The sequence below is a fragment of the Eleutherodactylus coqui genome, chromosome 5 (genome assembly GCF_035609145.1).
Source record: "Eleutherodactylus coqui strain aEleCoq1 chromosome 5, aEleCoq1.hap1, whole genome shotgun sequence".
Taxonomy (NCBI): domain Eukaryota; kingdom Metazoa; phylum Chordata; class Amphibia; order Anura; family Eleutherodactylidae; genus Eleutherodactylus; species Eleutherodactylus coqui.
The window spans coordinates 69,640,438-69,661,674 of record NC_089841.1 but is presented as its reverse complement, the minus strand read 5'-3'; the positions used below and the strand labels follow the sequence as shown (position 1 = coordinate 69,661,674).

General features: G+C 46.4%; 2 protein-coding genes across 2 annotated transcripts in view; both read left to right on the top strand.

Annotated features, from left to right (window-relative positions):
- LOC136627524 (von Willebrand factor A domain-containing protein 5A-like) overlaps positions 1-21,237 on the top strand; it is a 329,030-nt gene that overhangs the window by 215,627 nt on the left and 92,166 nt on the right. The window lies entirely within an intron of this gene.
- Positions 1-21,237, top strand: part of LOC136627190 (von Willebrand factor A domain-containing protein 5A-like) — a 143,612-nt gene that overhangs the window by 73,183 nt on the left and 49,192 nt on the right. The window contains exons 7-14 of the mRNA XM_066602122.1: positions 56-225; positions 392-480; positions 737-881; positions 2,175-2,254; positions 9,485-9,599; positions 11,254-11,412; positions 11,638-11,741; positions 14,451-14,659. Of these exons, the coding sequence (XP_066458219.1) occupies positions 56-225; positions 392-480; positions 737-881; positions 2,175-2,254; positions 9,485-9,599; positions 11,254-11,412; positions 11,638-11,741; positions 14,451-14,659 (1,071 nt within the window). The remainder of the gene's footprint in view (positions 1-55; positions 226-391; positions 481-736; positions 882-2,174; positions 2,255-9,484; positions 9,600-11,253; positions 11,413-11,637; positions 11,742-14,450; positions 14,660-21,237) is intronic.

Sequence of the window (21,237 nt, the reverse complement as noted above, 5' to 3'; positions counted from 1 at the left end):
CCTTGTTTCTTCTGTTGTACGCAACTAATTGATTTCTTGTTTCCCTATTCTGTAGGATCTTTGATCACCGAGTCTGTTGCCATGTTGAACTTTTATCCCAGTTTCCCAGCTGGACAGGAACAGACAAACTGTGGGGAATTTATCTTTGTGGTGGACCGGTCTGGGAGTATGGAGTGTCCAATGAACTCAGAGCCAAATGCGCCACTACGTTTTCAAAGTGCTAAGGTTGGTGAGCTGATTCCGGGGGACCACTGGGAGAGATCATCTACTTAGTAGCCATTTTGAATGGTTTATCATATAATCCACGCACCTTATTTACTAGAGGGGACATACAGTGTTCTATTCCTTTAATCTATCAAGTCACTCAGTTTTCTCTCTGTTTCTTATGCAGGAGACCCTGGTCCTTCTATTGAAGAGTTTGCCTCTCGGTTGTTACTTTAATATCTTTGGCTTTGGTTCAGATTTTGAATCTATCTTCATGTAAGTTGAATATGAATGCTTTTAGTATCACATTTGTGCATGTATACATTTTTGTAAACTTTTGGGGAAATGTTAAATTGTGCTTTTTATCACTTTTATACAGTAACACTGATCTTGGTAGCTTTTCATCATGCAAATTCTCCTTTTGATGCTCCACCCATAAATTCTTGAGCCATAAGACAATCTAGTGCTTCAAATTTTGCTCTGTCATTTCATTATTTATCAGTTTATTACTTGGCTTATTTTTGTTCTTCAGGGAGAGTAAGGAGTATACACAACAATCCATGGAAGAAGCTGTTAAAAAGGTCAATGAGATGGAAGCAGACTTGGGAGGAACGGAAATCTTGCAACCCTTAAAGAAAATCTATAAAACTGCTGGGATGCCAGACTACCCGAGACAGGTTAGCCACTCAAACAATCTGAGAACCTGTTTGGGTTTTATATGTGAGTGCTGGAACTGCTGTATTACACTTTGTCTACTCAATAACCAGGTATCTGTATAGGTTACATTTAATATGTACAGCTGTACAGAAACCCAACAGACAAGACAGTCCACCAGTATCTTCAAAAATGTATAATAGTGTGTCCTAGTGTCTGTTATATTACATTATAATATTAGGGTCTACAAACCTTCCCATTGATCTCAATCTACAATTGAGATCTTTACTAGAGATGAGCGAACGTACTCGTTTAGGGCAATTACTTGATCGAGCATCGCTTTTTTCGAGTAACTGCCTAATCGGGCAAAAAGATTCGGGGGGCGCCGGGGGTGAGCGGTGGGGTTGCGCGGGGGAGTGGGGGGAGGGGGAAGAGAGAGCGAGCTCCCCCCTGTTCCCCATTGCTAACCCCTGCTCCACCTCTCACCCTCACCCCCACCCTCCCCCCGGCGCCCCCCCACCCGAATCTTTTCGCCCGAGTAGGCAGTTACTCGAAAAAAGCGATGCTCGATCGAGTAATTGCCCTAAACGAGCACGTTCGCTCATCTCTAATCTTTACGTATAGAGTAAAACCATCTTTCTGTATATATGACATCTGATGGAGCATGTAATTATTTCTCTCTGTTAGATTGTTTGGATGAAATTTAGGGCTTAGAGGGGTCTCATAGCAGCCCTATTTTGGCTCCATACAAAATGAAGCCATAATACAGCTGTGTGCCTAACCTCTTAGATTGTGGGTCTTTAGACCCTTCCTGATATCCCTGCAACCTCTTAGATGCTGTGGTCAAAGCTGACCATGGAATGCAAGTGGCTATACAGAGGAGGGGACAAGGTGTTATGGGATGACACAATATATTACAATACAAATGGATTGCTGAGTATTGTACAAGCCATCAAGAGATCACATGTTCAAACTCCTTTTGTATATGTAATGAAAAGTTTATTTAAAAAAAAACCCAACTTTTTTTTTTTTTAACATAAAAAAGTATGAATAATCCTCCACCCAAATCAAAATAATACAAAGGCTATGTTCACATTACATGAATGGAACCTTACTTGGATGGGGAAAAGGGATTTCTCACTTGTTTTTTCCCTCCGTTTTTTAATTTAGCATTACAAGGGAAAGTCAGTATACAATAGGGAAGAATTTCTAATTTTATTGGGGTAATTTAAAAAAAAAAGAATTGAACAACATACAGATTAATTTTGCCATTCTATGATAACTTTTCACTATTTTTTTATTTATGATGTTTTAAGGTTTTTCTTTTCACGGATGGAGAGGTTGGAAACACAAAAGAAGTGGTCAATGAAGTCCAGAAAAATTCTGATAACCACCGGTAATACTAACGACCCTCTCATGTTACTGTTTCAATCTGCATGCCTTTTCTCCCAAATGCAGTGACTGCCAACCTTTTTTGAAACATTAAAGGAATTGTCCGAGTTATAACATCTCAGTACAATCCCTTCCCCACTGAGTAACATAACTAATAATGATATACTCACCTCTCGCCGCTCCCACTGTGTCCTGCACCAGTGCACAATCCCATCATCTGGTCTGTTTACACCTGCAGTCTTGTCCCATTCATGGGACATCACAGGGGCTTCAATAATTAACACAGCTCAGCAATCAATCGGGATACAGGAGAGGTGAGTATATCACTATCTGTTACTCAGTGAGAAAGCGGTTTTACCGAGATGTTAAAACTCAAACAACTCCCTTAATTAACCCTGGAATCTTTTTTTTTTTTCTTTTCCTCCCAACTCATTGGACCAATAGCCTTAATCCCACCTCAAAGAAGACTTGTAAAATAACAACCAGCATTATAGTTTCACAAACATTTTGCTTTGACTGACCCACCATCAAGTATCTTTGTATAGGCAGAAATCCTACATTTCTTAAGACAAAGATGACCGCTCATGTGGATGCTGTCTTCCGACAAACACCTGACCAGGTCCACACTATTATTTATCTTGCTGTTTCTTTGCTGTAATCACTATATAGCTCCTGGTGTTCAACCCGCTACCTGGTGGTGGATAGGTTGATTAAACAGCTGATTCTAGAGGTGTACATTATATAACTATAATAGCCCATGCATCTTTCTCTAGTGAAACAATACATGACAAATCAATGGATAATGTAGTGCATCATCCACGAAGGCCCAATGATTTTATACAGTTTCCTTATTATTTCATCCCTAGTTGATTACCTGTAACCAAATATTTCTGGTCCTTCAATGGTGAATAAAAGAAAATTATTTCCAGAGGCCAGTTACCTGGCAACTAAAACCACAAGAAATTGGGCCAAATACAGGCCGATCAGCTAACATTGCTCTTGGTTGGTCATGGTTTTGAGGTCAGAGTGGAGCACAAACACTAAAATAGATGAAAAATGATTGATAAATTCATGATCATCACTAGAGATGAGCGAGCACCAAAATGCTCGGGTGCTCGTTACTCGGGACGAAAATTTCGCGATGCTCGAGGGTTCGTTTCGAGTAACGAACCCCATTGAAGTCAATGGGCGACCCGAGCATTTTTGTATATCGCCGATGCTCGCTAAGGTTTCCATTTGTGAAAATCTGGGCAATTCAAGAAAGTGATGGGAACGACACAGCAACGGATAGGGCAGGCGAGGGGCTACATGTTGGGCTGCATCTCAAGTTCCCAGGTCCCACTATTAAGCCACAATAGCGGCAAGAGTGCCCCCCCCCTCTCCCAACAATTTTTACTTCTGAAAAGCCCTCATTAGCAATGCATACCTTACCTTAGCTAAGCACCACACTACCTCCAACAAAGCACAATCACTGCCTGCATGACACTCCGCTGCCACTTCTCCTGGGTTACATGCTGCCCAACCGCCCCCCCGCATGACCCAGTGTCCACAGCGCACACCAAAGTGTCCCTGCGCAGCCTTCAGCTGCCCTGATGCCACACCACCCTCATGTCTATTTATAAGTGCGTCTGCCATGAGGAGGAACCGCAGGCACACACTGCAGAGGGTTGGCACGGCTAGACAGCGACCCTCTTTAAAAGGGGCAGGACGATAGCCCACAATGCTGTACAGAAGCAATGAGAAATATAATCGTGTGCCACCGCCATCAGGAGCTGCACACGTGGGCATAGCAATGGGGAACCTATGTGCCACACACTATTCATTCTGTCAAGGTGTCTGCCCCAGTCAGACCGCGTTTTTTTATAAAAAGTCACAGGCAGGTACAACTCCGCAATGGGAATTCCGTGTGTACCACAGCATGGGTGGCTCCCTGGAACCCACCCGCTGTACATAAATGTATCCCATTGCAGTGCCCTGGACAGCAGAGCTAACGTCAGATTAAATGCAGGTGGGCTTCGGCCCACACTGCATGCCCCAACCTGACCGGGGTTTTTAATTCATAGACACAGGCAGGTACAACTCCCTATTGTGAAGTCCCTGTGGACCGACAGCATGGGTGGGTGCCAGGAAGCCACCGGTGGCACATAAATATATCCCATTGCATTGCCCATCACAGCTGAGGTAATGTCATGTTTAATGCAGGTGGGCTTCGGCCCACACTGCATGCCCCAGTCAGACTGGGGTTCTTTAGAAGTGGACACATGCAGTTACAACTCCGTGTGGACCGACAGCATGGGTGGGTGCCAGGAAGTCACCGGCGGTACATAAATATATCCCATTGCATTGCCCATCACAGCTGAGGTAATGTCATGTTTAATGCAGGTGGGCTTCGGCCCACACTGCATGCCCCAGTCAGACTGGGGTTCTTTAGAAGTGGACACATGCAGTTACAACTCCGTGTGGACCGACAGCATGGGTGGGTACCAGGAAGCCACCGGCGGTACATAAATATATCCCATTGCAGTGCCCAGCACAGCTGAGGTAACGTCAGCTTTAATGCAGGTGGGCAAAAAATTAATTGGATTACACTGTAGGCGAGGGCCCCAAAAAATTGGTGTGCCAACAGTACTAATGTACCTCAGAAAAATTGCCCATGCCCAACCAAGAGGGCAGGTGAAACCCATTAATCGCTTTGGTTAATGTGGCTTAATTTGTAACTAGGCCTGGAGGCAGCCCAGTTAAAATAAAAATTGGTTCAGGTGCAAGTTTCAACGCTTTAATGAGCATTGAAACGTATAAACATTGTTTACAAAAATTATATGACTGAGCCTTGTGGGCCTAAGAAAAATTGCCCGTTCGGCGTGATTACGTGAGGTTTCAGGAGGAGGAGCAGGAGGAGGAGGAGGATGAATAGAATACACAGATTGATGAAGCAAAAAGGTCCCTGTTTTTGATGGTGATAGAGAACGATGCCTCCATCCGCGGGTGCAGCCTACGTATTGCTTAGGTATCGCTTCTGCCCGCTGGTGGAGAAGAGAAGTCTGGGGAAATCCAGGCTTTGTTCATCTTGATGAGTGTAAGCCTGTCGGCACTGTCGGTTGACAGGCGGGTACGCTTATCCGTGATGATTCCCCCAGCCGCACTAAACACCCTCTCTGACAAGACGCTAGCCGCAGGACAAGCAAGCACCTCCAGGGCATACAGCACGAGTTCAGGCCACGTGTCCAGCTTCGACACCCAGTAGTTGTAGGGGGCAGAGGCGTCACCGAGGACGGTCGTGCGATCGGCTACGTACTCCCTCACCATCCTTTTACAGTGCTCCCGCCAACTCAGCCTTGACTGGGGACCGGTGACACAGTCTTCCTGGGGAGCCAGAAAGCTGGCAAAGGCCTTGGATAATGGTCCCCTGCCTGCGCTGTACATGCTGCCTGATCTCTGCGCATCCCCTGCTACCTGGCCCTCGGAACTGCGCCTTCTGCCACTAGCGCTGTCGGATGGGAATGTTACCATCAGTTTGTCCGCCAGGGTCCTGTGGTATAGCATCACTCTCGAACCCCTTTCCTCTTCGGATATGAGAGTGGAAAGGTTCTCCTTATAGCGTGGGTCGAGCAGTGTGTACACCCAGTAATCCGTAGTGGCCAGAATGCGTGTAACGCGAGGGTCTCGAGAAAGGCATCCTAACATGAAGTCAGCCATGTGTGCCAGGGTACCTGTACGCAACACATGGCTGTCCTCACTAGGAAGATCACTTTCAGGGTCCTCCTCCTCCTCCTCCTCCTCAGGCCATACACGCTGAAAAAATGACAGGCAAGCAGCATGGGTACCCTCAGCAGTGGGCCAAGCTGTCTCTTCCCCCTCCTCCTCATGCTCCTCCCCCTCCTCCTCCTCCTCAACACGCTGAGATATAGACAGGAGGGTGCTCTGACTATCCAGCGACATACTGTCTTCCCCCGCCTCCGTTTCCGAGTGCAAAGCGTCTGCCTTTACGCTTTGCAGGGAACTTCTCAAGAGGCATAGCAGAGGAATGGTGACGGTAATGATTGCAGCATCCCCGCTCACCATCTGGGTAGACTCCTCAAAGTTTCCAAGGATCTGGCAGATGGCTGCCAACCAGGCCCACTCTTCTGTAAAGAATTGAGGAGGCTGACTCCCACTACGCCGCCCATGTTGGAGTTGGTATTCCACTATAGCTCTATGCTGCTCATAGAGTCTGGCCAACATGTGGAGCGTAGAGTTCCACCGTGTGGGCACGTCGCACAGCAGTCGGTGCACTGGCAGATGAAACCGATGTTGCAGGGTCCGCAGGGTGGCAGCGTCCGTCTTGGACTTGCGGAAATGTGTGCCGACCCGGCGCACCTTTCCGAGCAGGTATGACAAGTGTGGGTAGCTTTTCAGAAAGCGCTGAACCACCAAATTAAACACATGGGCCAGGCATGGCACGTGCGTGAGGCTGCTGAGCTGCAGAGCTGCCACCAGGTTACGGCCATTGTCACACACGACCATGCCCGGTTGGAGGCTCAGCGGCGAAAGCCAGCGGTCGGTCTGCTCTGTCAGACCCTGCAGCAGTTCGTGGTCCGTGTGTCTCTTCTCTCCTAAGCTGAGTAGTTTCAGCACGGCCTGCTGACGCTTGCCCACCGCTGTGCTGCCACGCCGCGCGACACCGACTGCTGGCGACGTGCTGCTGCTGCTGACACATCTTGATTGCGAGACAGAGGTTGCGTTGGAGGAGGAGGAGGAGGGTGGTTTAGTGGAGGAAGCATACACCGCCGCAGATACCAGCACCGAGCTGGGGCCCGCAATTCTGGGGGTGGGTAGGACGTGAGTGGTCTCAGGCTCTGACTCAGTCCCAGCCTCCACTAAATTCACCCAATGTGCCGTCAGGGAGATATAGTGGCCCTGCCCGCCTGTGCTTGTCCACGTGTCCGTTGTTAAGTGGACCTTGGCAGTAACCGCGTTGGTGAGGGCGCGTACAATGTTGCGGGAGACGTGGTCGTGCAGGGCTGGGACGGCACATCGGGAAAAGTAGTGGCGACTGGGAACCGAGTAGCGCGGGGCCGCCGCCGCCATCATGCTTTTGAAAGCCTCCGTTTCCACAAGCCTATACGGCAGCATCTCCAGGCTGATCAATTTGGTTATGTGCACATTTAACGCTTGAGCGTGCGGGTGCGTGGCGGCGTACTTGCACTTGCGCTCAAACAGTTGCGCTAGCGACGCCTGGACGCTGCGCTGAGAGACATTGCTGGATGGGGCCGAGGACAGCGGAGGTGAGGGTGTGGGTGCAGGCCAGGAGACGGTAGTGCCTGTGTCCTCAGAGGGGGGTTGGATCTCAGTGGCAGGTTGGGGCACAGGGGGAGAGGCAGTGGTGCAAACCGGAGGCGGTGAACGGCCTTTGTCCCACCTTGTTGGGTTCTTGGCCATCATATGCCTGCGCATGCTGGTGGTGGTGAGGCTGGGGGTGGTGGCTCCCCAGCTGATCTTGGCGCGACAAAGGTTGCACACCACTGTTCGTCGGTCGTCAGGCGTCTCTGTGAAAAACTGCCACACCGTAGAGCACCTTGGCCTCTGCAGGGTGGCATGGCGCGAGGGGGCGCTTTGGGAAACAGTTGGTGGATTATTCGGTCTGGCCCTGCCTCTACCCCTGGCTACCGCACTGGCTCGGCCTGTGCCCACACCCTGACGTGGGCCTCCGCGTCCTCGTCCACGTCCTCTAGGCCTACCCCTACCCCTCAGCATGCTGTATTACCAGTAGTGCAGAAACAGAACGCTGTAATTAAATGTGCCGCTTATTGGCCTGTGGTTGGAGGCTGACTTCGCTTACGGAACGCACAACAGAGCCAGGAAAGAATTTTGCGCAAGCCTGCTGTAACACTTAGCTGGCTGCGTATGAATTAGGACAACTATCCCCAGCAGAGACCCAGTACACTGAGGACGGTCACAGGCAGCCCAAATAGATTTTTTTCCCCAAATGTTTTTGGAAAGGCCCACTGCCTATATACACTAAATATGTCTTCTGTCCCTGCCTCACCACTACTGGCCCTGGACTATGTGAAATTACCGCAGAGTCAGACAGTATCACTGTGGACAGGAATACAGCGGTGATGTAACAGGCAACACAGAGCCAGGAAATAATTTTGCGGAAGCCTGCTGTAACACTTAGCTGGCTGCGTATGAATTAGGACAACTACCCCCAGCAGAGATCCAGTACACTGAGGACGGTCACAGGCAGCCCAAATAGATTTTTCTTTCCCAAATGTTTTTGGAAAGGCCCACTGCCTATATAAACTAAATATTTCTTCTGTCCCTGCCTCACCACTACTGGCCCTGGACTATGTGAAATTACTGCAGAGTCAGACAGTATCACTGTGGACAGGAATACAGCGGTGATCTAACAGGCAACACAGAGCCAGGAAAGAATTTTGCGCAAGCCTGCTGTAACACTTAGCTGGCTGCGTATGAATTAGGACAACTACCCCCAGCAGAGACCCAGTACACTGAGGACGGTCACAGGCAGCCCAAATAGATTTTTTTTCCCAAATGTTTTTGGAAAGGCCCACTGCCTATATACACTAAATATGTCTTCTGTCCCTGCCTCACCACTACTGGCCCTGGACTATGTAAAATTACAGCAGGACGCAATGCTCTGCACGGCCGATATACAAAAAAAGTGCAACACTGCAAAAAGCAGCCTCCACACTACTGCACACGGTTAGATGTGGCCCTAAGAAGGACCGTTGGGGTTCTTGAAGCCTACAATAACTCCTAACACTCTCCCTATAGCAGCTCCAGCAAGACAGCACTTTCCCTGATCTCTGTCAGAATGCATCTGTGGCGAGCCGCGGGAGGGGCCGATTTATATATTCGGGTGACACCTGATTTTGCCAGCCACTCACTGCAGGGTGGTGGTATAGGGCTCGAACGTCACAGGGGGAAGTTGTAATGCCTTCCCTGTCTTTCTATTGGCCAGAAAAGCGCGCTAACGTCTCAGAGATGAAAGTGAAAGTAACTCGAACATCGCGTGGTGCTCGCCTCTAGTAACGAGCATTTCGAACACGCTAATACTCGAACGAGCATCAAGCTTGGACGAGTACGTTCGCTCATCTCTAATCATCACCATTATACACTTTGCATTGCATTTTACAATAACATACTAAAGCCCCGGGGTAAATTCCTTTTTGTATGGGTCAATTATATGATTTATTACATTGTGACCTTCATATTCTTGATTTCTGTGTAGATGCTTCACATTTGGGATTGGTGAAGGAGCCTCCACATCCCTCATCAAGGGCATGGCCAGAGCAGGAGGTGGAATATTTGAGTTCATCACTGGCAAAGACAGAATGCAGACCAAGGTGAGTGTCGGTCTTCTCTGTTGGACTCTTTCCTCCTTGACTTTCTGGTATTGTTGTCATTAACATGAACACTCTGTTTGATCCTAATCAGGATTGTATCTGGTACAAAAGGCATTAGGGATGAGCGAGTATACTTGGTAAAGCACTACTCGCTCGAGTAATGTGCTTTAGACGAGTATCTCCCTGCTCGTCCCTGAAGATTAGGGAGCCGCCGCAGCTGACAGGTGAGTTGCGGCGGGGAGCAGGGGAGAGCGGGCGGGAGAGAGAGATCTTCCCGCTCTCCCTCGCAGCTCCCCGCCCCGTGGCGGCCCCTGAATCTTCAGGGACGAGCAGGGAGATACTCATCTAAAGCACATTACTCGAACGAGTAGTGCTTTAGCGAGTATATTCGCTCATCCCTAAAAGGCATCTCTTCGGTATTTGTTCACATATGCCCTTTTACTGATGAACATCCCAATAATAAAAGATATGGTTGTACAGATAAACCCAACCAATAGAGCGGTAATGACATCTTGGATATGGAAATCCAATTGTTTTAAGAAATAAATTACAAAACTTTTTTAATCTACTAGGTTCTTTGGTATCGGAAATGTTCCAAATAAGGATTGCATCTGATACAACAGGCATCTTTTTACTATTTGTCCACATATCCCTTTTTACTGATTAACCCGTTAAGAACCAGGGCGTTTTGGGATTTTTTTTTCCATCAGCTACCAAAATTATTTTAGCTACATACTTTTTTATGTGATACATAGGGCTATTTTTTTTCTTTTTTCGCTGAATTTTTTTTCCTTTTTATTTTTTTTAAAATTTGGCATAAAAAGCTAAAAAATGTTGTTTTTTTTTTTAAATTTATAGTTTTTTTTTTAAATTAGTAAATGTAAGCTGAAATGAATGGGAATGAGTTCCTCATTTTGTTTTGGATGTTTTTGATATATAATTTGTATAGTTTTGGATTACAGGCCGCATGTGGCGACGGTTTTGATTAGAGTCAGCGGTGGGTCATTTTCTTTTTTTATGTATTTTTATTTTATTCTGTAATTTACTCATTTTTGTAACTATTCTTTTTACCATCTATATTCCCCATGAAGTCATATAAGATCTTTGGGAGTCGTTTATTGGGGTTTTTTTTACGTTTCCATTATAGCTGGAGCATACATAGGAACCCAAGTTACAGGGAAAAACATTCTCCTGTAGTGACCATAATCACTAACAGAGCTTATCTGGGTCTGTTAGGACCCCGCAGCTCTTCTGTGACAAAAGGCACCCAGCGGTCACGCAATACTTTCACTTTCATTCTTTAGTACATAGCGCTCATTGAGCATGATGTAGCTTTGAAAAGAGAAGATAGAAGCAGTCAAGAACTGCTTCTCCCTTCTCCTCTGGGTCCTTGGCTGTGTCTGACAGCTGAAGACCCAACCTCCTCCTGATTGCAGGTGCAGAGGCTTTAATCCCACACCATACTTATGCGGGGATTAAAGCTCAGGACCAAGTGCTGTATATTTACCGCACTTAGTCCTTAAGAGGTTAACATCCCAACAACATAAAATATGGTCGTACAGATTAACCCAACTAACAAAGCGGTAATGACATTTTGGATATGGAAGTCCAATTGTTTTAAGAAATAAATTACAAAACTTTTTTCTTCTACTAGGTTCTTCGGGCTCTGAAATGTTCTTTACAGCCCATTGTGAAGAATGTCTCACTGACTTGGTCCCTTCCTTCTGGCATGGAAGCCATTCTCCTGTCTAAAGTCCCTACCGCCATCTTCCACGGTCAAAAGGTCATTATCTATGCCCAACTGAAAGGAAAGGTAAGTATTATCAAGTCCAAGAGTCCAAACCCCAAACACTCCACTCATAAAACCTCACCATTATCTCAACTTACTTATCCCTAAGCCTTATCTCCCCCCCCCCCCCCTTTTATATCTGTTGGGCCTATAAATAGTGTTCACAGCCTCTTGTCCACTTGACTATGTTCATGTTTTATTGCATAACACCATTGGCAAGTCATTAAAGCTTACCTTTCCATTTCCTAGGTTGAGACTGAAGCGGAGGGGGAGGTTTGCCTGCAGTACAATTTTAAGGATGAAATTTTAAAAAACACCATTTGTTTCACTCTTAAAGTTGAGAAAGTTGAAAGGTAATTTATTTATATGGAGCAGTTCACATGGAATCGCAAGAAACCTAGATAGTAATGGGGTAATGGGGCAACATAAAGAATTAAATCCAGCAGTGCATTTTGGGGGAAAATAACGTGAACATTAACAACCTGACTTACAGATTTAACATCCCCGCTGTGTGTTCGGCTAGGGTTGTTAAGGGTGTCCGTAATACTGTATTACAGCTCTCATTCTTCATCAGTTTGATCATACAGTGCCTCCATCCGAACCTTCTGCAGGCTTGTGACCATGGTGCAGGTTAGACTCCTCCACTTGTGATCAATTTGGGAAAACTCCTAAAACTTATCTAAACTTTTTAGTAGAAAATGATTGTCAATCAAAGCAAACTGCGACTTTATGGTTTCCCCTCTTCTTGGTAAATGTACTAACTTGCCAAACTGTTTTCATCTGTTATGTAACATTCACCATGTGCATAAGATAAACTGTAAGCTCCTTTAAACCCCCAGATAACCTGTACCCTATATAGCGGGGCTTATCAGCTTCATGCAATCAGTTATAAAGGGATGTGTAGGATCCCTGGCTTTAAGGTTGGTTTAACCCATAAATTTATACAAAATCTTTTATTCAGGTGATCCACGTTGTCAGTGGACAGGTGGATGCGTCTGTCGGTTATCTCAGCCCCAGCTGCGCTGAACACCCTTTCTGATAGCACATGGGCAACGGGGCAGGCAAGCACCTCAGAAGCATGTTGTGCAAGCTCTGGCCACTTGTTTTTTTTAAATCTTATCCACAAGCTGCAGAAATAATCCGCACAAACCCTGTGCGGTAATTATCATGTGGTGTGTTATTCCTTCCTGCAGCATGTCAATTTTATCGCAGTTTCCGATGCAGAATTGTCTTCTTAATGAGGGGATGAATTCCGCACAGAAATATGCGTTAAAATCCGCTTTAAAACCACCAAATGGTATGGGTTTTAAGGCAGGCTTTCCAATCCTGATCTGCAGTGGAATGCTTTCTGCAGGCTTTGTGTTGCAAACCAGCCCTTGTGCAGCAAATCAGCCCCATGTGGACCCAGCTTCCAGGCCTCCCCTACCTTCTCCTTCTCTTCACTCACTACTCCTCCTCCTTGACATGTCACAAACCAGCAGATCTCAGCAGCAGGTGTTCATACTCCGCACAAGATAAGCCTGAAAGTCTGTTCATTCATCTGAATCTAGATGTTCCTGCAACAGCACATGGACTTCCGAAAGCCCCATTCAGATGAATCAGGCAGTTGCAGTAATTTCTATAATAAATCTGTCATGTTTGAATATAACCAAACAGTGAATTGTTGACTGATACAATTAATAACTCTTTGTTGTCCTGCCTCTTGATAGTAAGCCTGGTTTCTTTCTGGAAGAATTATATATAATGTCCATGCTGACAACAAACCAAGACGCAGATTTACCCAACTTCTAAGGCCTTAGTCACACGGGCGTTTTTTCCTGCGATTTGCGGATCGCATGACGGATGCGCATCCGCAAGTCGCGTGACCGGGGCCGAAAAATCGCCCGGAAAATACTGCTCCTAGCCGCGTTTCAATAGAAACGGGCCAGAGCTGTCCAGCACATTGAATTCAATGGAGCTGGCAATACAGCCGGCTCCATTGAAAGCAATGCGCTGCGGGCGATCGCGGGATGAATTGTCGGGAACGGCTTAAATATATAAGCCCTTCCCTGCAATTCATCCAGAAATGTGTAAAAAAAAATAAAAAAAATATATATATATATATATATATATATATATATACATACTCACCTTGTCCCGGCAGACGGAGTTCAGTCGCGGCCAGCGGCAGTTCTCCTGAACTGCTCTCTCTAGTATTCAGCAGCCGGGGATTTAAAATCCCCGCCTGCTGAATGAGCTGCCTCTGATTGGTCAGGCTGTGACCAATCAGAGGCAGCTCTCACTCACACCAATTCATGAATTCATGAATAGGTGACTGAGAGCTGCCCCTGATTGGCCCTGCGCTGAGCCAATCAGAGGCAGCACTCACTCACCCATTCATGAATTCATGAATGGGTGTGAGTGAGAGCTGCCTCTGATTGGTCAGGCTGTGACCAATCAGAGGCAGCTCATTCAGCAGGCGGGGATTTTAAATCCCCGGCTGCTGAATACTAGAGAGAGCAGTTCAGGAGAACTGCCGCCGGCCGCGGCTGAACTCCGTCTGCCGGGACCAGGTGAGTATATATATATATATATATATATATATATATATATATATATATAATATATATTTTATTTTTACACATTTCTGGATGAATTGCAGGGAAGGGCTTATATATTTAAGCCCTTCCCGACAATTCATTCCGCGATCGCCGGCAGCCCATTGCTTTCAATGGAGCCGGCTGTATTGCTGGCTCCATTGAATTCAATGGGCAAACATCGTTCTTCTCTGCCACAGCTGTTACAGCTGTGGCAGAGAAGAATGATTTGTCTACTATATGTTCTCAATGGGGTCGGCGCTGCTGCTGCCGGCCCCATTGAGCGCATATAGAGAAGAGAACAGGAATCGCAGATAGGTGCGATCTGCGATTTCCGTTCTATAATTTATCAGACGAGCGCATAAAAAGCGCTCATGTGTCCGATACCATTGCAAAGCAATGGTTTTATAAAATCAGCAGACACATGCACAAATCGCGGCAAAAAACGCCCGTGTGACTAAGGCCTAATTCCCTTTCTTCCCCCAGACCCACCATCCATAGGCTGGCAGCCAAGTCTCTGATCTCAGAGCTGGAAAGTGGAACGGACTCAAAGTCTGAGGAGGTGAAGAAGAAAATCCTGGAGACCAGTCTGCAGTCTAGGGTCATCTCCTCGCTCACTGCCTTTGTAGCTGTTAATAAGGACACCAAGACTCCAGTGGAAGGTCCTCCAATCCAAAGAGACATCCCCACTCCAGGTACTGAACTGTTTACTGTCTAACTTACACCAGGATCTGTAGTAATGATGCCATGTAAAAATATTAATTATAACATACAGTAAATCCTCATAATATGATGGCATGGTGCATGGTATATTTTCAACTGTAATATGTCATATGTGCAAACATACTGTACAAATTTTTCATAAGACATATATTTCCATTTGTTTATTTTATTCTGGAAGCACATTTGAAAAACTTGTTACTTTTCTTTTAACCATTTAGGAGACGTACAAATTTAACATTAATTATTACAGTTTTGAGGAACATTTTGTTTACCTACAACAAGCCAAGATTGCAAAGGCTCATAAGTATCAGAATGATAGATACCCCCACAAATGACTCCATTTTCAAAAATACACTCCTAAATGTATTCACTGAGGGCTGTCATGAGTAAAAATGAGGATTTGCACCCAAAATGGATACCCCTGTCTCTCCTGTGTTCAGAAATCTTGGCCCTAATCTTATCTCTCTATGCACAACAGGGCCCAAACCGAAAGGAGCAGCCGGTGGCATCCAGAACAGAAATTTTGCTTGAAGGCATTTCAGGGCCTATTGCACACTTGTAGTGCCCTTGAGCGGCCAAAATGATAGAGAACCTCTAAAATTACCCAATTTTAAAAATTAGACACTTGACAAATTCATCTAGGGGTGTACTGCATATTTTGACCCCACAATTTTTGAATTAATCTAAGCAAAGCAGAAGGAAAAAAAATATGATTTTAATTTTTTTGGCAATTGTGTCATTTTAAAAAGAGTTTTTTTTCTACAGCACACATATGAATGAAGTCTTGCACCCCAAAATGGATATCCCTATTTCTCCTGTGTTCAGAAACATACTCATTGTATCCCTAATCCGCTGACTGGACACATGGCTTGGCCTATAATGGATGCAGCACCCTATTAGGCATTCCCTAAATCTTAGATAAAAGTATTAATATTAAACTGTGGTACTTACGGAGGCCTAGTTGGAATGGGTACAAGAGGCAATAAAACCCAGGATCCCTCCTCCTCCCATGCTTGCTGCAAACCCAACACTTTTTACGGGGGTATTTTTTTGACCTCAGTGGCAGGGATGGGATGTAACAAGTAGCGCTCTGTGAACCTTCACACCTCCTTAGACTGCTGAGGTGCGGCGGTCTCACACAGAAGGCGCTCAACAAGCTACTCCTGGAACGGCAGGGGACTTTTTGTAAATTACGTAGGCATTACAGGTAGCAATCTGAATAAGGTAGATCACTACCTTTTTATACCACTTTACGATCACTGCTTCAGGCTCTCGGCTACCTTTGGTAGCTGGGAGCAAGGAGCTGTCATGCTCCCTGAAACCGCAGCTTTATGCTACAGGGCCGAACTGTTTTCACAGCCCTGTAGAATAAAGCCAAGACACTTAGGACTTCTCAGTCTTTGCATAATAGGAGCAGCCATGGCAGTGCTTACTGTATATATTAGAAATGAACAAAATTGATATTCAAAATCCGCACCGCAGGTTAGTTTTGCTATGGATTTTGTTTCGATTTTTTTTCTGCAGCATGTGGATGAGATTTGTTTAACCCTTAGCTGCCCAGAAACAGTTCCTGCAAATGGGTGTACATTTGTGTCGTGGGGTTGGCACGGGCTCATAAGCTGAGTCTGCGCCATCCACAGCAGGAGCCGGTTGTGAGTGATAGCTGGCCTCCCGCTGCAACAGTGGGGATCCATGAGACACTGTTCCCCATTGTTAACACCTTACATACTGCACTCAATATTGATCACAGCATGTAAAGGGTTCACACAGAGGGAGGATGCTTCTTCTGTGATGTCATCAGCCCTCTGCCATGTAATTGCTGAGGACAGAGGGGTGTGGCCATGGCAACCAGTCAAAAGTCAATGGTGTGCAGATTTGTCATGGCCTGTGATAGCTATTGTAAGCAGTAGTGCATCGCAGTAAAGAAGTACTGCAATGCATTATCAGAGAGGTCATAGGATCACAGGTTTGAGTTCCGTACAGGGACATAAAAAAATTAAAGGAAAAAAACTGAAAAAAGTCACTTGTTTTACTCACGCTTCCCTCTTTGTTTAACAAAATATATATAAAAACTAGAGATAAGCGAATGTACCCGTTTAGGGCGATTTCGCAATCGAGCATCGCTTTTTTCGAGTAACTGACTACTGGGGCGATAAGATTCGGGGGGCCCGGGAGAGAACGGGGGGTTGAAGGGGGGGGGTGAGAGAGAGAGAGCTCCCCCCCTGTTCCCCATTGCTACCCCCCACTCCACCGCGCCGCCCTCCGAATCTTTTCACCCGAGTAGTCAGTTACTCGAAATAAGCGATGCTCGATTGCGAAATCGCCCTGAACAAGTACGTTCGCTCATCTCTAATAAAAACCTGTTTGGTATGATCGCATCTGTAATGACCTGTACGATATATTGAACATGCTTTTTACCATGCACCGCAAAAAAAAGGCTAAAAATTGAGCCAAAGAGTTTTTTTGTTTTGCTCTTTGTCTCCCAAAGAAACTTAATAGAAGTGATACAAAAGCCATATGTACCCCAAAATACCACTAATAGAAACCACAGCTCATTACAAAGCACACAGATCTCTGTCAATGGAAAAATGAAAGTTGAGACTTTGAATCCAGCGATTCAAAAAAAATTCTATATATATTTTCCAAATGTTTTATGCAAACTAGAAAAACCTACATACATATAATATAGGTATCATTGTAATCCTACCAACCCCGTAGAAAAAATGCATCCTATCATTTATGCTGCTTGATTAGCTCTGTAAAAAATGGCAGAATTAGTTGTTTTTTTTCCTGCTCTGAAAAAAAATTAATAAGTTATGCTATTAGTATACGTACCCCCAAAATGGTGCCAATTAAAACTACAGCTTGTTATACAAAAAGCAAGCCTTCATTTGGTCATGTCAACGGAAAAATAAAAACGTTATAGCTTTTGAAATGTGAAGATAAAAATCCCCCAAAAATCGTTGCATACTTATGGCCACAATAGGCTGTGTCACTAAGGGGTTAATCTCACCCATTTCCCTGCTACGGTACTATAAATGCTGCAGATCTTCCATGTGGAATTTACTCATGGAAAATCTGCAGCTGACCCACGTTAACATAGTAGGCTGAAAAACGAATTGTGGCCATCCAGTTCAGCCTCTTATCCTGCAATGTTGATCAGAGAAAGACAAAAAAAATCCTCATGCGGTAGAAGTCAATTTTTCTCATTTTAGGGGAGGGAAAATTTCTTCATGACTCCAATCTGGCAATCAGAAAAATCCCTGACTTACCGACCTCTCTACAGTAATCAGTAACTATAACATGTAGTATTGTAACGCTCAAGAAAAGCATCCAGGCCCCCTATAGTCAGTTCACCATCACCACATCCTCAGGCAGATAGTGTTAGGTATAGGGTTACCGCTGGGGGCGCTGGCAGCCGGCGGTCGCGCTCTGCTCCTCCTGGCACCGCGGGTGTCAGGGCGGCTCTGGACGAGGTTCCCCCATGTTGGTGGTTGCCCATTCCCGGCGGCGCGTGCCCCTCCATGCTCAGGGATGCACTCACTCTTGCCAGCTGTGTGGCTCTCTGTATAGTACACAGCCCATGGAGAGCCAGTCTTATCATCTCCCCTATAGGCGTGTCACCTTTCCCCAGCCTGTCTGGGCGGGGGCTTTCACATATAAGGCTGCTGAGTGCTAGCAGAGGTTGACAGTGTTTGGTTAGACTTAGCTCTGCTAGCACCCGCATATACTGTTCTTGTCTGTTCTGTGCTTTGACCCTGCTCCTGTCTTGCTCCTTTTGTACTGCGCAGGTGCCTCGCTAGTTTGACTCGGTTTTCCCTGACTACTTCCTGTGTTACCCTCTGTTGTTTTGCTCTTGGTAGGTTTTGACCCGGCTTGTTTGACCATTCGTCTTCTGCCACTCACTCTTGGGGTCCCTGTCGCTAGGTCAGAGCAGGGACTGCCAACCAGTTGTCGCCCTGGGGTTTAGCCCAGGGGGGCAAAAAGGTAGGGATTAGAGATGAGCGAACGTGCTCGGCCCCGCCCCTTTTTCGCCCGATTACCGCGATTTTCGAGTACTTCCGTACTCGGGCGAAAAAATTCGGGGGGCGCCGTGGCGGCGCGGGGGGTTGCAGCGGGGAGTGGGGGGGGAGAGGGATAGAGAGAGGGCTCCCCCCTGTTCCCCGCTGCTACCCCCCGCACCGCCGCGCCTCTCCCCGCCCCCCGAATCCTTACGCGCGAGTACTGAAGTACTCGAAAATGGCGGTACTCGGGTGCGTAAGTACTCATTACGAGTACGTTCGCTCATCTCTAGTAGGGATACGGGAGTGGACTGATTGTAGGGACCCCCTTCTGGTCGTCTGTCCCCTACCAGCCGTAACAGAAACACTGGCCCAAACGATCTTGGGTTTTTCTCTCAGACCTGTCCTGTTGAGTCCAGATATGGAGGCTGTATCCGCTCTGGCAAACCAGGTGCAAGCCCTAACTGGTTTAGTGCAGGATCTGTCAGCTCATCTTCAGCAGCAGGAACAAACCGCTACCAGAGCTCCACCGGCTGCCCTTGCGGTTCCGGGAGCATGTTGTGAGCCTAAGGTCACCATGCCAGACTTCTTTTCAGATGACCGCAGAGCCTTCTTTTCTTTCCGGGAGAGTTGCAAGTTATACTTTAGTTTGTGACCCCACTCGTCTGGGTCTGAACACCAGAGATTGATTATCTCACGGTTGAGGGGTGATCCTCAAAATTGAGCGTTTTCGTTGCCTCTCGACTCACCACCCTGTCAGTCCGTCAGTTCTTTTTTTGGCCCCTGGTCAAATATATGATGAACCCGATAGGGCAGGGTATCCTGTCAGTAAGCTGTTAAAACTTCGCCAGGATAGATGCTCAGTGGAAAAATATTGTTCACAGTTCCGTCAGTTTTGCGTTGAGTCCTGGTGGAATGACTGTGCTTTAAAGGATTTGTTTCTGACTGGGTTGTCTGAGGTGGTACAAGATTTGTTGTTGTCACATCCAGAACCGGAGACGTTAGATCAAGCTATGACCTTGTCAGTTAGGGCGGACCGACGACTTAGAGCCAGACACAACCCTCAGCACAGAGTACCTGCTGCTCCTCCAGGGAACCAGGCTCAGGCTTCACCTACCAAAGACGCAGAACCTATGGAACTAGGCTCCATGTCCCCACAGGAGCGTAAGGAGTATCGGCTCAAGCATCGGTTATGCCTCTACTGTGGAGATCCAGGTCACCGGGTCGCCACCTGCTGCAAGAGACAGCTGCAGGAAAACTCCTAAGTGATGACCAGAGTGATCACCTAGGAGCTCAGGTACTTCCAGTACTCACATGGTTTCGGTTCCGGTTCATTCAGTTAGTGAGGAGGTTGTGTTACCTAACTATATTGAGGGTTTTGAGGACGTGTTTTCTAAACAACTGTCTGAAGCGTTACCCCCATCGGAAGTGGGATTGAAAGATAGACCTAATTTCTGGGAGTAAGATTCCCAAGGGGCGAATATATAATGTAACAGTGCCCGAACGGGAGGCTATGAAGGAACACATCACTTCAGATGTCGCCTGCGGGGGCAGGTTTGTTTTTCGTGGAAAAAAAGGATGGTGGTCTCTGGCCATGTGTTGATTATAGGGCCCTGAATAAGATTACTATCAAGAACCAATGCTCTCTACCCTTGATCCCGGATCTCCTAAATCAGATTGTGGGGGCCAAAAGGTTCTCCAAACTCGCCCTCAAGGGAGCCTATAATCTGATTTGCGTCAGAGAGGGAGACGAGTGGAAGACTGCTTTTAATACATCGCTAGGAAACATTTCGAATGTTTAGTCATGCCGTTTGGGTTATGTAATGCCCTGACAGTTTTTCAGGGCTTTATGAACACCATTCTTCATGATTTGTTGGGAAGGTTCATAGTCATATATCTCGACGACATTTTGGTCTTTTCTCCTGATTGGGAGTCCCATGTCGAGTATTTGTGTACTGACTTGTCACGTCTCCAGGAACATCACTTGTTTGCTAAGCTGGAGAAATGTCTGTTTGGGGTACAGGAGATCTCGTTTTTAGGTTATGTCATTTCTCCTTCAGCCATACGTATGGATTCGGACAAGGTTAGGGCCATTACCGAATGGGTGCAGCCCACCAATTTAAAGGCTTGCAATGCTTTTTGGGCTTTGCTAATTTTTATCGAAAATTTATCAAGAATTTTTCGATAGTGGCCAAACCCTTGACCGACCTTACTAAGAAGGGAGCAGAGATTGACTCCTGGTCTCTGGAGGCTGTAGAAGCTTGCGTACTTCTCAAGAGGGCCTTCTCTACAGTGCCGATTCTGGTTCAGCCTGATCTGAACCACCCATTCATCACTGAGGTCGATGCCTCGGAACAAGGAGTAGGGGCGGATCTCTCCCAGGAATCATCAGGTCGGGCCGGTCTCCAACCTTGTGCCTTTTTTTCTAAGAAACTTAACCAGGCAGAATGCAATTATGATATTGGTAATAGGGAATTGTTAGCTATAAAATGGGCTTTCGAAGAAGAGAGATACCTCCTTGGGGGGGGCCTGGTACCCTATTACGGTCC